At 49.9% G+C, this 17,455-nt stretch overlaps 1 protein-coding gene across 3 annotated transcripts in view; it reads right to left on the bottom strand.

The window, feature by feature from the left end:
• Positions 1-4,033: 4,033 nt before the first annotated feature.
• Positions 4,034-17,455, bottom strand: part of CTCFL (CCCTC-binding factor like) — a 29,810-nt gene continuing 16,388 nt past the window's right edge. For 2 of the 3 annotated variants that reach the window (XM_045053455.1, XM_045053456.1), the window contains exons 10-12: positions 16,890-17,072; positions 10,618-10,741; positions 4,034-5,912 (exon numbers count right to left, since the gene is read on the bottom strand). In XM_045053455.1, coding sequence (XP_044909390.1) covers positions 5,758-5,912; positions 10,618-10,741; positions 16,890-17,072 — 462 coding nt within the window. In that variant the 3' untranslated portion in view covers positions 4,034-5,757. The remainder of the gene's footprint in view (positions 5,913-10,617; positions 10,742-16,889; positions 17,073-17,455) is intronic. The other variant, XM_023251076.2, reaches the window with a different exon arrangement.

Genomic DNA, 17,455 nt, shown 5'->3' with positions numbered 1-17,455 from the left:
GGCCCTTCTCGGTTCCTTAAAAACTTGCGTTCAGAGTTGGCGCTTCTGAGGGACTGGACGCTCGGTATTCCGATACAACACGGATTCGTTCATCCACAGGGTGTTGGATATCGACATTTCTTGGGATCACGTTCTCAAATCCAGGCTCGCAAAGTCCACAAGGAGCGAGGTCAGCCGTCGCGGCCACTTCGGGGAGAAGTCACGCGGGGCTGACCCTGCGGTCGCCGGCGTTCATCCTGGGTCTCCCTGCCCAGGGGGACACGTCTACCAGTGAAGTCTAATTTTCTCCACCTCCTCCAAAAGCGTCCTGCTTTCAAATACTAGCTTTTCTTGTTTTCTTAAGTTTACTTAATTATTTTGAGGGAATGCGAGAACCAGCAGGGGAGGGGGACAGAGGATCCAAAACACGAGGCTTGAACTCACAAACCGTGAGATGATGATCTGAGCCGAAGTCAGATGCTTAATAGACTGAGCCACCCAGATGCCCCCCACATGCTAGTTTTTTAAAGGAGCTGGTATCCGAACTGTAAGCTGGTCTCATGAGGCTCCGTGGCTGGGACAGAACACGCATGTGCGTTCCCGGATTTCATTTAAAATCAATCTTTGAACTCCTGGGGGCAGCTGTCTTTAAAACCTCCTCTCCCAGCAGCAAACCTGGGCGTGCCCGTGTAATGAAACTTTTTCCCTGCTTACGACAAATTATTTAACGGACGAAATGGCTGTTTTTATCTAATAGAAGAATCCTAGAATCTCTTTAAAAATTATTTTTTCAGTGGGGCGCCTGGGTGGCTCCGTCTGTGAAGCGTCCGACTTCGGCTCGGGTCACGATCTCACGGTTCATGGGTTCGAGCCTCGCGTGGGGCTCTGCGCTGACAGCTCGGAGCCTGGAGCCTGTTTCAGATTCTGTGTCTCCCTCTCGCTCTCTGCCCCTCCCCCGCTCATGCTCTGTCAAAAATAAACATTGAAAAAAAATTTAAAAAAAATCTCTGTTTTGTCTGATACACTCAATTAAATATCAACTGCCATCAAAAGATAGGGAAACGTGGAAACAGCCGAGGATTTCAGTCGAGGGTCCTAAGGCTTTCACTGGACGTGTTTAACAGCCCGGTCCCTCAAGGATCGATTTGTCCTGAAGAATACATTCGCAGGGGCTGCTCAGTGAGGTTCTCAGTGGTTATCGAAATATGTCAGTGTTTCTAGCCGAAAGAACATCTGGAAAAGAATTTCTCGCCATTTTCAAAAGGTAGGAACTTTATAATACAAACTGCTTCTATTTCATCAGGACTGACCCCTCCCTCCCCAACTCTTTCAGTGACCCACCTCGAACAATCGAGGCATCTGTCAGGCCTTCCGTTTGTTGAAAAAGCATCCTTCATACCGTAGAGCTGTTGTCAAACAATGTTGCAACCTAAACACCCTTCCCCGCAAACGGAGACGTTAAATTGTGCAAGTGGTGTACATTCCAGGCTGGTTTCCTGCTGGATCTCAAAACCATTTTATTTTATTTTTACTTTTTAAAGTTTATTTACTTATTGAGAGAGAGAGAGCGGGCGCGCGGGCGCGCACAAGTGGGGGAGGGGCAGAAAGAGAGAGAGGGAGACAGAGGATACGGAGCAGGCTCCAGGCTCCGAGCTGGCAGCACAGAGCCCGATGTGGGGCTCGAACCCGCAGACTGTGAGATCGTGACCTGAGCCGAAGTCGGAGGCTTAACCCACTAGAGCCACCCAGGTGCCCCCAAAACCATTTTAAAAGCATTCGAAAATGCAGAGCCGAGGAAAGTGTCCTCACACGAAGGTTTTGCAAAGGCCCCTCTCTTAGCAACGTCAAGTGCAAGAATCCTCCTGCTTCCCTTGAAGGCAGAGCACTTTTTCTTCATTCTTCGGTGCAGTACAAAACCCAACAAACTAATCTCCAGGACTTTGTTGTACCTGGAGAGTCTAATCAGTCTCCGGCAGCTCAAGGAGCCTGTCCCGATGCTGGAAAAGAAAGCCATGCCTGCCCTCTTGTGGGGACTATTGTCCTTGCTCCTGTCACAGAGACCCAATCATGCACTTGAGGAGCTCATGAGTTTCTCCTTTTATCCGGGTGTCTTGGTGGGAGTCTGGGCACATAACTGAACCAAAGCCGAGCATCTGAATTTAATTCCACGTAGTATCTCATCCACGTGTGATGCATGCAACGTACTGCAAATTACCCACAAAAGACGGCTGAAGAGTTGTTGGTGGGGTTTAGATACATACTGGTCTTGTACTTTCCAACATGTTTCTTGTGTTCTTTTTTTTTTTTTAACTTTTTTACAAAAATGTTTTTAATGGTTTTTTTTCATTTTTTTATTTTTGAGAGAGAGACAGAGTGCGAGTGGGGGAGGGGCAGAGAGAGAGGGACACACAGAATCCGAAGCTGGCTCCAGGCTCTGAGCTGTCAGCAAGAACCCGATGTGGGGCTTGAACTCACGGACTGTGAGATCCTGACCTGAGCCGAGGTTGGTCGTCCAACCGACTGAGCCACCCAGGTGCCCCTCTTGTGCTCTTTTTAAAGCAAAAACATTTAATTGTAGTAAAATACATAAGAAGACATTTACTCTCTTAACTGTTTTTTAGAAGCATTTATTTATTTATTTTGAGAGAGAGGGCATACGTGGGAGGGGCGGGGTGGGGGGCGGGGAGAGAGAGAGAATCCCAAGCAGGCTCCACACCGTCAGCGCAGAGCCCGACGTGGGGCTCGAACCCACGAACCGGGAGATCGAGATCTGAGCCGAAATCAAGAGTCGGACGCTTAACCGACTGAGCCGCCCAGGCACCCTAAGTGTACGGAATGGGTCAAGAAGGCGGAACAGCATGGGAGTTTTTTTGTGTCTCTCATCCTTGAAATGCAGCCAGATCAACACCAAACCCTCCTGCACACCATTTTTTTTTAAATTTTTTTAAACGTTTATTTATTTTTGAGACAGAGAGAGACAGAGCATGAAGGGGGGAGGGTCAGAGAGAGGGAGACACAGAATCTGAAACAGGCTTCAGGCTCTGAGCAGTCAGCATAGAGCCCGACGCGGGGCTCCAACTCACGGACTGTGAGATCATGACCTGAGCCGAAGTCAGCCGCTCAACCGACTGAGCCACCCAGGCGTCCCCTGCACACCATTTTTAAGGGTACAACTCAGTAGTGTTGAGAACGTTCACGCTGTGGTGTAACCAACCTCCAGAGCTCGGATTATCGTCTTGCAAAAGTGAAACCCTACCCCACTAAACACTAACTCCCCATTCCCTACCCCCAACCCCTGGTCGCCACCATTCCGCTTTCTGTCTCTATGAACTGGGCGACTCTCAGTCCCACACACAAGGGTATTTGCTCGTGCCTGGCTGACCTCACCGAGCATAGTAGCCTCAAGGTTCGTCCGTGTTGTAGCCTGTGTTAGAACTTCCTTCCTTTTTGAGACAGAATTATATTCCACCGTATGGATAGAGCACATTTTATTGATCCATTCATCCACTGATGGACATTTAGCTTGTTTCCACCTTTGGGCTATTGTGAATGACGGCGCTGCGAACGTGGGCGTACAAATATCTCTTTGAGACCCTGCTTTCAATTCTTTAGGGGTATGTAACCAAGGTACTGGCTCATAGGGTGATTCTATTTTTTTAAGGTTTATTTATTTTTATTCTGAGAGAGGTGTGATGCATGCGACATCCTGCAAATTACCTACAAAAGGCGGCTGAAGAGTCGTTGGTGGGGTTTAGCTACGTATCGGTCTTGTACTTTCAAACACGTTTCTTGTGTTCTTCTTAAAGAACAAAAAAACTTAATTGTAGTAAAATACAGACAATAAGAATTCACTCTCGTAACCATTTTTTCACCACTTATTTATTTTGAGAGAGAGAGCACGCCTGGGAAGGGCAGAGAGAGAGGCGGGGAGAGAGAGAATCCCAAGCAGCCTCCACGCTCTTAGCGCAGAGCCCGAGACGGGGCTTGATCCCGTGGACCCGTGAGATCGTGACCTGAGCCAAAACCAAGAGTCGGACGCTCAACCGACCGAGCCCCCCCGGGCGCCCCTGCTAATTCTATTTTTAATTTGTTGAGGAACCTCCATACTATTTTCCATAGTGGCTGCACCAGTGTACGTTCCCACCAAACAGCGCCCAAGGTTCCAGTTTCTCCACATCCACGTTTTGAAGAACCGCCATTCACGTAAAACAAAGAGCCATTTTGAGTCATTTCATTTTATTGAGTTATGCAAAACATCTTGAAACAGCAAAGAGGAAGCAAGTGTTACAAGAGGTCAAACAGTCACAATGACGGCATGCAAGAGACCATAGGGTTCAAGTCTTACTATGTGAACTCAACTATTGTGCTGTCATGAAAAGAATGCCCTTCCCGCTGGAAAGTGCTTCTCCGTTCCCGGGACACCGGGCTCTGGGCTTAGGAGAGCAGACCAGCACCTTAAGAATTTGAATTTAGTTCACCGATGGGAGGCGTTGCTTCCACAATGTACCCATGTATCAAATCATCACGATGCACATTTTTCATATCTCCCAATTTTATTTGCCCATTCTATGTCAATCAAGCCAAGAAACTGGAATTTGGGACCCGTATCAATGATGTTAAACTAAGGGGGGAAGTTCAGAGCAAAAGCAGCTGCTGAGCTAAGAAGAAAAGTATGAAAAATATATCTCTTTGAAGGTGGGTATTAGTTACTTTTAGGTACTAACGAGGCATTTCGCTTAATGCTTGGCGCTGGGAAAAGCCTCGTCAACTGGCGAAAGAGAAACACTCCCCCGCCCGTTACAGGGCATCACAGAGTATAAATTCTTTACAGATACACATTTCATCATGTTTTCTTCTCTCTCTGCTAATTACTTAAAAAGTATAAACGAAGTAGTTTCAGCGAAACAAAAGAGAGACAAACTGACCTGCTGGGCAGTGACAGTGAATGTCCAAAGGGAAAATTTCACACCCGCCAAAAACCATAATTTAGGAAGAATACAAACTCTCGAACTGTACCTTACTCAGTCACCAAACTAAAATAATTAGGCATCACTCTCTAATCCAGAGGTTGCCATTTTCCACTCGGTTATTTTTAAAACATTAAGATCTCTCTTGTTGAATTGAGAACACGTTGAAGGTATTACGGTGCCTTTAAATTTTATGGAAAATTCATTTGTATTTTAAAAAACGGTATCAAACTAGTTGTTTAGGTTTAAAAACTCGTGTTAGGACTATAACGGTGAGGGGAGCCTGGGTGGCTCAGTCAGTTAAGCGTCGGACTTCAGCCCAGGTCATGATCTCGCGGTTTGTGGGTTCAAGCTCTGTAGCTCAGAGCCTGGAGCCTGTTTTGGATTCTGTGTCTCCCTCTCTCACTCAAAAATTAATTAAAACTTAAAAAAAAAAAGTAATGGTGAAAGTACCCAGCTTTGGCTGTTTGCTGAAGCACTAAATAGTCTTAGTGCTACAACTGCGTAACTATTACGGCTCCAAATCACGGCCCCTTCATTACAGGCCACCTCGGCAGGATCAAGTGAGTGAATTCATAGCTTTGAGGTTTTATCCTCCAATTCAAGATTTGGGCCTTTTATGAAACACCTGCAGTGTTTTTTTGTGTTTAAATATCCAGTCCAAAAAAATAGGCAAATAATTCTGGGCACTAACCTCACACTTGGGAAAAACCGAGACCGTCCATCGTCATGAACTTGTTTCAAAGAACGTGCCGCAAAATTCGAACTTGTTGGAGAACGGACTGCTACGAACGCGAACTGGGAAGCTCTGTCACTTGTCCATCATTTGGAGGATCATTTCACAGCTCAGGTCTTCGTCCAGGTCCTTGTTTCCGACCGCGACGCCTCCGTAACAGACTGGAACCGTCTCTCCCGGGTACTGCTTCACGCTCACAGCAGAGACCTCCTTAGTGGCGTCTTTTGGGGCTGGGGGTGGGGGGGGGGGGGAGGCAGAGTTTTGGCAAATTTAAAATAAAGTCCAAAAAATCAGTGCATTTACATTTTGGAAACAGTCCTTTGATTTGTAACATAGCAGCAAACATTTTAGAAAATGATTCTTTCCATTTATAAGACAGAACAAGTAATCTGATGGGACCTATGGGCGTGAAGTCAGGGGTTTCTGAACCTCAGCCCTCTATGCTTTTAGGGCTGGACCACTTCTCCACTGGGGGCCTGTCCCGTGCGTTGTGGTGTTTGGGGGCACACCTGGCCTCTACCCTCTGGAGGCCAGAAGAACGCTCCTCCTCGCTTGGGACAACCGGACACGTTTCCGGGCATGGCCATACGTCTGCTGGGAAGCAGAGCCCCCGCTGACAGCCACTGCTGTAGGTTGAGGGCAGATCCTACAGACCCAGATGGTGGCTGAGCCCCTCACCTGTCTCGCCTCAGTGCCCGTGGAACGACACCACCGAAAGGAAGACAGCCAGCAGCTCTCAGGGCACTCGTCCTTACCGCCAGGGAACTCGGGCAGAGTCGGCTGGGTGCACCCTGTGAGCCGCGCCCAGATCCACAACCAGCCCGCCCACCCTCCTGCGGCTTATAGCCAGCCCAACCCTGGGCGCTTAAAAATAGATCGCTGTAAATCCGAGTCTTTTCATCCCTCTCCCTATTTCCCAAATTACTTCCCAAGAACACCCACGGGGCGGCAAAGAGCCCACGCCTACCGAAGCTTTACCTCCTGTCGGTTCAAGGTCATTTGAAGATGTGTTTGCTTGTGGTTTTTTTTGGGGGGGGGTGGGGAGTGTGGGGAGAGCACGAAGACCGAGTTCTTACGAAGACGGAGTTCTTACAAACGCAAAGGAACGGCCACTTGCAAAGACCTACCCTGAACAGCCAGGTGGCCTACGGCTGACCCGCCAGCCCAGCGGAGTAGACGCCAGACCATTATCTGGATAATACAGGTGCGAAACCTTTGATGTGCAAACAAAGTCGTAGTTTTTGCTAACATTAAGCTGGGTTACTCGTTTCAATTCACGCTCTGCTTGGGGTCCAACAGCTGACCATCCACAATATGAGGGGCGCCTGGGGGGCTCCGTCGGTTAAGCCTCCGACTTTGGCTCAGGTCCTGATCTCACGGCTCGCGAGTTTGAGCCCCGCGTCGGGCTCTGTGCTGACGGCTCGGAGCCTGGAACCTGCTTCGGATTCTGGGTCTCCCTCTGTCTCTGCCCCTCCCCCTGCTCGTGCTCTCTCTCTCTCTTTCTCTCTCTCAAAAATAAACACTAAAAAAAGTACGAGAAATGTTTTCATACGCGCCGCGCGTCAAAGTAAACCCGGGAGGGCCTTCCTGTCTCCGTCCTTCTGGAAGGTGAGCGTGGCGGGCAGGCAGCATTCCCAGGTGCCCCTGGTGCCCAGGTGACCTGCTCCAAGTGGTGCTCCTGTTCAAACACCAGCCCGAGCCCCAGCGGGAGGGGGCAGAGATGTGGACCGGCTTTTCACCCCTGTGACTTCACTCTTCGTTTATTTCCCAGCCAGCGTCCAGGAGGCTCGGGGTCAGTGCTGGCAGGGGCAGTCACCCAACCACGGGGGCCAGCCTGGAGGCTGTGACGCTCTAACTCTGCCCCACTGCAAACAGGTCACGGACCACGGGCGACATTTTCAAAAACCTTTAGTCCGTCCCCAATCATTTGATCTTCTAGGGAAGGCTTATTTGGATGAAATTTGGTCAAAGGTTTTTTTAAGGACTTGGTGTACTAGATAATGAAAAGAAAATACTGCATTTAGGTATGAAGCGGGAGCCAGTGGGTGCCTAATTAACCGGGAAGTCATACATGTGTATGGACGCTTTAGGGTCCGTCCCAGCGGGAGCAAGGATCCCAGCAGCCTGGCCTCTGCATCTCTATACGGTGGTTGGAAGATCTGGGCTGCGTTTCACCTACTTGTCTTGTCCCGTAAAGGGCTGTGCTCATTTTTCGATCGTAAGTGGGAATGGATGAACCCTGCTCACGCCAGGCCTGGTGTGGACCCGAGGGCCAGGCCCGCCTTGGAGGGGAGCTCAGTGCGGGTGGGAGTGGGCGCTGAAGAAGCAGATAAATGTGACGCTGAGCACCAGGTGGGGGTGTGCAAAGCAGAGGCCCGGGCCCGGGGTGTACGTGAGGCAGGGCGACCTGGTCAAGGGTCAGAGCTGAGATCTTGGGGGTCCGTGGACGAGTTACCAGGAATGCCGGGCAAAGGAGAGGGTGAGTCTGGCCTGGCTGGGGTGGGGGGACCAGTATGGCTGGCTGCCTGGGAGGGCGGGGAGCGGCTGGCCACACCCAAGGCCCTGTCTTCAGAGCGCTGGTGCACGGAGAAGGGGTTCAGGTGGTGGGCAGCGAGGATGGGGGACAGGTGCTGACACGAGGTCCCGGACCTGGGGAGACAGGTGGACCTGGTCCATGGCAGCGGGGGAGGCAGCTGCCTGGGTGCCCTGGCTTCCAACACTAGCATGGATCGGGCCTGCAGGAGAGAACGAGGCTGAGGGTGAGGGCGGGGGCAGCGGTGGGGTGTCAAGACTTCAGTTTTAGATGAACTGGGTTTGAGACAGCAGAGGGGAGACGCTCACGAGGCAGCGGGACATTCGCTCCCACCCTCCGGAGGCTACGTGGGGGCTGCAGTCCCAGACCACCAGTGACCTGCCACGGGAGAGGGTGAGAGTCATGTACGCAGGTGTGGACGTGGTACCGAGGTGGACCGAAGGTGAGAAAAACCGTGGGGAGGAGAAGAGGAGAAGGCGAGGTGGCTGGAGAAGCCAGAGAAAATTCCAGAAGGATGGATGCCTGTTGAGCAAGCAAGAGGGGAGAGGGTCAAGAGGGGGACCAGTCGGTGGCCCTATGGCTGCAGCAGGGAGAGGCCGGCAGGACGTGGTCACAGGGAGCCCCTGGTGACCCCAGTGGTGTGCTGGGGCCGGAGCCAGATGGAGGGACCCGGGAGGGGTGGGGGCGAGTCCGTGGTGAACGTGATGGGAGTTCTGTGGACCAGGAGGGGTGGGCGTCGTGCGGGGGTTCGTTTCTCCTTAGGCCTCTCGCGTGTGTTCCAGGCTGGCAGGCAGGAGGGGGAGGGGGAGGGGAAGTGTGGAGTCGGGAGCGGGGACAGGGTCACCGCGGGGCCTCACACCTGGGACAGGAGGGGCGGTGGCGCTCCTCGGGGAAACCACGGAAGGTGGTATTCATGACACCGTCAGTTTTATATCCATGCTGTGACCGTCACTTCTCTTCTAGGTCACCCCCCAAGCACCGCGGGCTGACCTGTCCCTGCTGCCGGAGAAGGCAGGAGCTGGTGGAGGAGGGCTGGAGCTCCGGCCCCCGGTAGGAAGACTCAGGAACACTGAGGAAGGCCTGAGCAGGTTGTAGAGCCCAGGTCAGGAGAACTCCAGCCCGGCTGTCCACGTTCCAAGCACCATGCGTAACTGTTTAGTACAAGTATATCTCAAACAGCGCATGGGATATACTCACGCTAAACGCGTGTTCACTGTTTACCCGGAATTCAAATTCGGCCGGGCCATTCCCTTATTGTACCAGGTGACTCTGAGGTAGGGAAAGGGCTGCCTGCCATCCGCGGGAACATTCACTGCTCGAGGATTGGGGCTGGGATCAAAATGTAGGGGATTTTAGAATAAGGAGGCCACGCAAACATTTTCCGTTTGTTTTTGCGGGAAGGTCGTGTGGTCTCAGTCTAGGATCTCTCCAGTTCTAGGATCCTCATGAAGGGAATAGAGGACGTAAACGGAACGCCTGCACGGAGCACTAAGTCTGTCCCCTCGTGGAGCAGAACATCTTAGAGGGCAGGCTGGACTCAGACCCATTTTGCTCTAACCTGGGAACCCACGTCGGCTCCTGGAGGCCAGACGATAAAGACTGTGATGCCCACAGCGGCCCCCCAAAAAGATACGTCCACATCCTAACTCCTGAAAGCTGTGAATGTGACCTTATGCCTTTGAAGATACGAAGAAGTTAAGGGTCTCAAGAACAGATTATCCTAGCTTTCAGACAGGCTCTACATCCGGTGACAAGTGTCCTTAGAAAGACAACGAGAGACAGAAGAGGGAGGAAAGCCGTGCAAAGACACAGGCAGAGACTGGAGGGATGTGGCCATGGGCCGAGAGACCCCGGGAGCCACCAGAAGCTGGGAGAGGCAGGAGGGCATCGCTCCAGAACCTTCAGGAGGAAGACAACCTTTTCCGACACCTTGAGTTGGGACTTCCGGGCCCCAGAGCTAGGAGACAGTGAGCCTGTGATGCTCTGAGACACTCAGCGCGTGGCTATTTGCTGTAGCAGCCCCAGGACACGCACACGGTGCCCCAGAAGTTCCTCCAGGCAGAAGTGACAGGCCACCGGCTTCCAGAGGAGGGCGGCCTTCAGCCTCGCTAGACTGTCTGCCAGGAACCCCGGTGACCAGAGCCGTGGACGCCTCCTGGGGCTCTCTGCACCTGCACGAGTAATCGCTTCCACTTTGCCAATGACCCAGAGGGGGCAAACTGAAGTTCCACACCTGCCCGAGGTGGCAGGGAGCGGCAACAGGGCTGGGCCCAGGACCTTTCGGGGACAGGCACTTCCAGGGCTTCTGGGTGAATCCCCTGCACGGGACCACTCAGCACCCGGGAAGCGATAACAAGGAGATCGCTCTCAAATTAAAACCCAGTTTGTTTAAAATGAGTTACCGTCTTCCTTTCCTGCCTCTTTCAGGACGGCCAGCTTTCTCCTCTTCACTCTTCTCACTTTGCCCGAGGCGGCCGGCTTTCCCTGGCCCGCGTCACACTTCGCGGAATGTCTCTGCATGTTATTCTGTCGGCGAGACGACACAGAGCACGTGGGAGTCAGCATCACCGACGGAATGGTCATTTCAAATTCCGCAGTTAGAGACCCCGGAACGGGAAAATGGGGCAACATGTACCTGGTAGAGTCTCGCACAATAAAAGGTGGCTTTTAGGGGCCCCTGGGGGGCTCAGTCAGTTGAGCGTCCGACTTCGTCTCAGGTCAGGATCTCGCAGTTCCTGAGTTCGAACCCCGTGTCGGGCTCTGTGCTGACAGCTCAGAGCCTGAAGCTTGTTTCAGATTCTGTGTCTCCCTCTCTCTCTCTGACCCTCCCCCGTTCACGCTCTGTCTCTCTCTCAAAAATAAATAAGCATTAAAAAAAAATTTTTTTAACAAAATAAAAGGGGACCCCTCTGTTGTGTTTAGGTCTAGCCAATTTTTTTTTTATCATAGAGGTCAATGAGAAGACAAAATCTGTTCTTCTAGAATATGTCCCCTGTCCAAAGTGAGGTTCGATGTTGAGCCAGAAATTCAATAGATTGTCAATTTTAAGAAAATATGTAACATACCATGTATATTTTACTGGCCGGCCAGCTCCTCTCCTGATCTAACATGCGTGGGGTTATTTTTTTAATGTTTGTTTATTTTGAAAGAGGAGGGAGTGCCCAAGCAGGGGAGGAGCAGAGAGGGAGAGAGAGAGAGAATCCCAATGTGTGCTCTGAGCACACACCCTGACTTGGGGTTCGATCTCACAAACTGCGAGATCATGACCTGAGCCGAAATCGAGAATCGAACACTTAACCGACGGAGTCACATGGTCACTTGCCCCCACAAGGGGTAACTGAATGTATATACAACACTCAGAATTAAAAGGGAAGTCAGAGATTTCTCGGTCAAGACTATTCACCAATGTATTCTTACATGCGAACACTTAGGATGGTTTAAATTAAGCTAGAAATTTTTCATCGTTTGGAAAGTTCATATGCTAAAGTAAGATACTGCTGCGTGCCATTCAACTTGGTGATTATATAAAACCTCCCCCCTAATTTCCACTGTAGCTTCAGTGGGTGCTCCACTGGACCGTCCTGGTTTATGGGCAGAAGGGGAAGAATTCACGTGTAAGGAGAAGGGGGATGTTACAGGTCATTTAAACTGGTTCCATTCCAGGTGGGAAAACAATGACCCAAGGGTTCAATCCAGCTGGCCAACTGGATTTTGTAAAGCAAGTTTTCTGGAAGACTGCCGTGTCTATTCATTTATGAATTGTCCGTCTATAGCTGTTTTGGGGGCTCCAACAGACTTGAGCAGTTGGGCCAGAAAATGGTCTGCGAAGCTGAAAATATTACTACCGGCCCCATACAGAAGAACGCTGTCCAGTCCCTGGGTTTATATGATGACTGTGCACAAACTAAGCCTTCGGGGGCCACAGATTCGAGACTATGACGACAACAATGGCCCCTTCCCCAGCCAAGCACACACATACACGTGCACACACACACCACCTTCCCCCAAATTCATGAGGCTCCTGGCTAACGACTCCGGGCGTCGGTTTTGGATTAATAAGCAAAAACACGTCTAGCCTTTAAACAGTAAATGGGCTAAGATTTTAAGTAAACCGATATGACGTTTAGATCAGTTGTGACTCAGAGGGCAGAGCGATAGGACAGACGTGTCAGAGGAATGTTTCTCAAGAGAGGAGGGAGCGAGCATTTGGAATCCAAGGCACGGGTCCTTTACTCCCCAGTAGATACACTTGCCTGTTGCGTGTTAAAGAATGGAAGTTTGCGAGTGATTGACTTTCTAGAAATTAAATTGGATTCAAATATCCCGAGAGGCACTTATTTATTTTTAAAGACTTCATATTTAAAAAAAAATTTTTTTTAACGTTTATTTATTTTTGAGACAGAGAGAGAGACAGAGCATGAACGGGGGAGGAGCAGAGAGAGAGGGAGACACAGAATCGGAAGCAGGCTCCAGGCTCTGAGTCATCAGCCCAGAGCCCGACGCGGGGCTCGAACTCACGGACCGCGAGATCGCAAGATCATGACCTGAGCTGAAGTCAGACGTTTACCCGACTGAACCACCCAGGCTCCCCAAAAGACTTCATATTTTAAAGCAGATTTAGGTTCATGGCGCGTCTGGGAGGGAGGTCAGAGATTTCCCTTATACCCCTGCCTCCACCGGCACAGCCTCCCCCCCCATTATCAGCACCCCCACCAGAACCGGGGGTACATTTGTTACAACCTGATGAACTTCCTTGGACACGTCATAATCGCCCAAAGTCCGCGGTTTACACGAGGGTTCCTTCTCGGTGTTGTTCATTCTGTGCATTTGGACAAACGTATAATGGCAAGCATCTACTGTTCTAGTATCACACAGGTTGGTTTCACTGCCTTAAAAAACCCTCCGTGCTCCATCTGTTCATCCCTGCTCCCCCACCCCTGGAAACCACGATCTTTTTACGGTCTCCACAGTTCTGCTTGTTCCAGAACGTCGCATCATTGGAATCATAGCGCGTACCCTTTCCAGATTGGCTTCGTTCACTTAGTAATACGCGCTTAAGGTTCCTCCCTGTCTTCATGGCTGCATGGCTTGATGGCTCGTTTCTTCTCAGCCCTGGATAACACTCCATCGTCTGGATGGACCACGGTTCGCTTATCCATCACCTACTGGAAGGCGTCTTGGCTGCTTCCGACTTTTGCCAGTTAGGAATAAAGCTGCTACGAACACCCACGTGTGGGTTTCTGTGTGGATGTACGTTTTCTACTCCTTCGGGTGAACAGGAGTGTGAGTGCTGGACCGTATGGTAAGACTACGTTTAGTTTTGTAAGAAACCATCAAACTCTTCCCAAGAGGCCGTGCCACGTCGCATTCCCACCAGCAACGAATGAGACCTTGTGCTGTTCACATCCTCGCCGACATCTGGGGTCGTCAGGGTTCCTGATTTGGGCCATTTTGATAGGTACGTGGTGGGGTCTCGTCCTAACTACATTTCCCTGATGACGTACGACACGGAGCATCTTTTCACGGGTTTATCTGCCACCGGTGCGTCTTCTCGGGTGAGGGGTCTGTATGTAACAACGTCGTCGGCCCATTTGTTAACCGGGGGTGTCTGTTTCCTTAGGATTTTAAGTTTTAAGAGCTCTTTGTGTATTCTGGATGACAGTCCTTCATCAGAGGTGACTTTGCCATATATTTTCTCCCTGTCTGTGGCGTGTCTTCTCCAATCAGAAATTGTTCAGTTTATTTTATTTTTAATTTTTTTTAACTTTTTTTATTACTGAGAGACAGAGACAGACAGAGCATGAGTGGGGCAGAGACACAGAATCCGAAGCAGGCTCCAGGTTCCGAGCTGTCAGCACAGAGCCTGACGCGGGACTCGAACTCACAAACCGCGAGATCATGACCCAAGGCGAAGTCGGATGCCCAACCAACTGAGCCACCCAGGCGCCCCAGAAATTGTTCATTTTAGTGAAGGCCAGCTCATCCATGATTTCTGTCATGGAGGGTGCCTTTGGTATTGTCTGTGAAAAGTCGTCACCACATCCAGGGTCATCTAGATTTTCTCTTATGTTACCCTCAGGACTTTTATAGTCTTGCATTTCGCATTTAGGTCTGTGACCCATTTTTTTAAATGCTTATTTATTTTGAGGTGGGGGAGAGACAGAATCCCAAGCAGGCTCCATGGTGACGGTACAGAGCACGACACAGGGCTCGAACTCACAAACCGTGAGATCATGACTTGAGCTGAAGCCAAGAGTCAGATGCTTAACTGACTGAGCTGCCCTGGCGCCCTGGTCTGTAACCATTTTGAATTAATTTTTGCGAAAGGCATGAGGTCTCGGTCTAGGTTGTTTTTTTTTTTTTTTTTTTTCTTCCATGTGGATTCAAGTTCCTCCAGTACGTTGGCTGAAAAGGTGGTATTTTGTCCATTGCATCACCTTTGCTCCTTGGTCAGAGATCGGCAGACTGTGTTCACAGGGTCTGTCTGGGCTCTCTGCTCCATCCATGTGTCTGGTCTTTCACTAACACACCCTGCTGTGATTACTCTAGCTTTATTATTATTTTTTAAATTTTTTTAACGTTTGTTCATCTTTGAGAGAGAGAGAGAGACAGAGCATGAGCGGGCAAGGGGCAGAGAGAGGGAGACACAGAATGCAAAGCAGGCTCCAGGCTCGGAGCTGTCACCACAGAGCCTGACACGGGGCTCAAACTCACGGACCGTGAGATCGTGACCTGAGCCGAAGTCGGACGCTCCACCGACTGAGGCCCCCAGGGGCCCCAACGGCCTCACCTATTTCAAATCCCACCAGCAACGGAGGAGGGCTCCAATTCTTACAATATTTCAAGCTTTTTTTGTTATTATATTTGTTACGGTGATCAGTGACCAGCTATCACAGTTTGCCGAAAGCTCTGGTGGTTAGCATTTGTCAGCCGTGAAGTATTTTTAAATTACGATACGTGCTTTTTTTAAGACATGTTGTTATTGGACACTTAATGGACTACAGCACAGCATCATCGTAGCTTTCGTATGCCCCGGGAAACGAGACCATTCTTTTGACTCACTTTATTGTGACGTTTGCTTTACTGCAATATCTCAATATCTCAATCTGCAATATCTCCGAGGGATGTCTGTATTCTAGATCCAAGTCCCCATGCGCTCTCTTGAATGCAAGAAAAACTTTCAAGACTTCTGACTGTTTGCTCTGAGGAATTCTATGAGGCCGACTCAACCCATTCTCTGTTTTCTTATTCTTCCCACCAAAAGGCAGAATCTTTCCAATGTTGACCCTTGACAATGCTAAGTCTGTATGAATGCTGTTTTCGGACTACTGTCACAACTTGTATTTGAAATTTTGAACTAAGAGTATTAACACTCTGGAATCACCCCACTACACTACCCAGAAAAACACAAAGAGAAAAGACATAAACTTTCCCCACAAAAATAGTCAACTTCAGATAATTCAGAACTTTTATGAAGTGAGCCTGGAGCATATACACTGTCTAGAGATCTGGCTCATCATCTGTGGTATTTTTTTCAATGTCCACGAATTCTCTGACACTCTTTCTTTCAAAGGGAACTTCATCCCCCACCTCTTGGGTGTGGGCGGGACCTAGTGATTTGCTTCTTTTTTAAAGTTTTTAATGTTGATTACTTTATTTTGAGAGAAAGAGAGAGAGATCGAGAGCGTGCACAAGCTGGGGAGGGGCAGAAAGAGAGAGACAGAGAAAATCCCAACCAGACTCCACACCATCAGTGCAGAGCCCGCTGCGGGGCTCGAACTCCCGAACCGTGAACCACGAGATTGTGACCTGAGCCCGTCGGTCGCTTAACCGACTGAGACACCAGGGCACCCCTAATGATTCACCTCTAATGAACAGAGGTAATGGGTCACTTTAAAAAGTAGGTGACAAAAGTCACAGTGGCCTCCCCCTTGCTCCCTCTCGCTTACTCTGGGTCATGAGACCCCTTGAGCAGCCCAATGGAATGGTCCACATGGTGAGGAACTGAAGACCCTTGCCAATAGCCATGGGAGGGCGCCATCTTGGGAGTGGACATCCTGATGACATCCTGACCGTAACCTCCTGAGAGACGATGAAGCAGACCCACCCAGCCGAGCCCCTCCCAAATTCCTGACCCACTGAAAGTGTGAGGAAATAAATGTTGTTTTAAGCCACTAAGTTTCAAAACGATTTGTCATATGGCAACAGATCACTCACACAGCACCTAAAGAGAATCACGTCGAAGAGTAAACGCATTTCTTAGCAGAGTACCAACAATACTATTTGAAGAACACCTCTGAGACATTTCGAAAATTGCATCCTCTCTGGGAAACAGCCTAAATCTAATTCACAGGAACAATGTTAAAATGTTACATTTAAGAGCAGTGGTTCTTGCCGACTCCAGGGAGTACGAGAATTCTCTAAAACCATTTGCAAGGTTTTGTTTGTAGAGCCGTCTCTTTTCATGGACAGGGGAGACCACACTTTCATACGATTTGCAAGAGCTTTGTGACTCCAAACAAACGAATAACCACTTCCCCAAGGCCAGGCAGATGCCGTCTTAAGCCCCGGCAAGTTTCTATAATTGGGTTTAAGCTCCCTGAGTGTGTCAGAGCCTGTGAAACAGAGGAATCTTTGCAAGAAGTAAGGTTTACTGTGAGTTAAGTGAGCTTACCCAGCGGGAGAAGCTTTTGCTACACTTGGGGCATTGGTAAACAGTCGGGATGAAGTCTGCATCATGGTATTTCCTGAAGTGCACATTTAGAAGTTGCTTCTGTCGGAAACATTTATTGCACGAGACGCAGGTAAATGGTTTCTCTCCGGTGTGGGTACGTATGTGAACGGTCATATGGCGTTCCTAGGAGAGGAGGGGAGGGAAATGAGAGGTTTAATATTTACAGGGATTTTGTTTTCAGTCCTTGACGCTGTTTCTTATACACCTTTTTCCCTCCCTAAGGATGAATGCGCGATTACAAAAAATGATGGCACACACAATGTCAATGCGGTTAGTGATGCGGGCAGCACGGTCTGGCTATCTAGGAAACAAACTTGTCCACCATCAGGCCACTGATGAGGGCCTCGCGGGTCCCACAGCCCCTCAGGGAACGTGGTAGAACATTCCTTCGGGAGGGAAACGATAATCATTTGTCCCTCCAAGAGGCCTCATGGACTAGCAGCCCTTCTTCTAGAACTATCTGCAATGACCTGAGTTTACAAAGAACAGAAGGAACCTGCAAACTT

The sequence above is a fragment of the Felis catus genome, chromosome A3 (genome assembly GCF_018350175.1).
Source record: "Felis catus isolate Fca126 chromosome A3, F.catus_Fca126_mat1.0, whole genome shotgun sequence".
In the NCBI taxonomy this organism is placed as follows: Eukaryota; Metazoa; Chordata; class Mammalia; order Carnivora; family Felidae; genus Felis; species Felis catus.
Note: the sequence above shows the minus strand (reverse complement) of the source record. Positions and strands in the feature narration are given on the sequence as shown.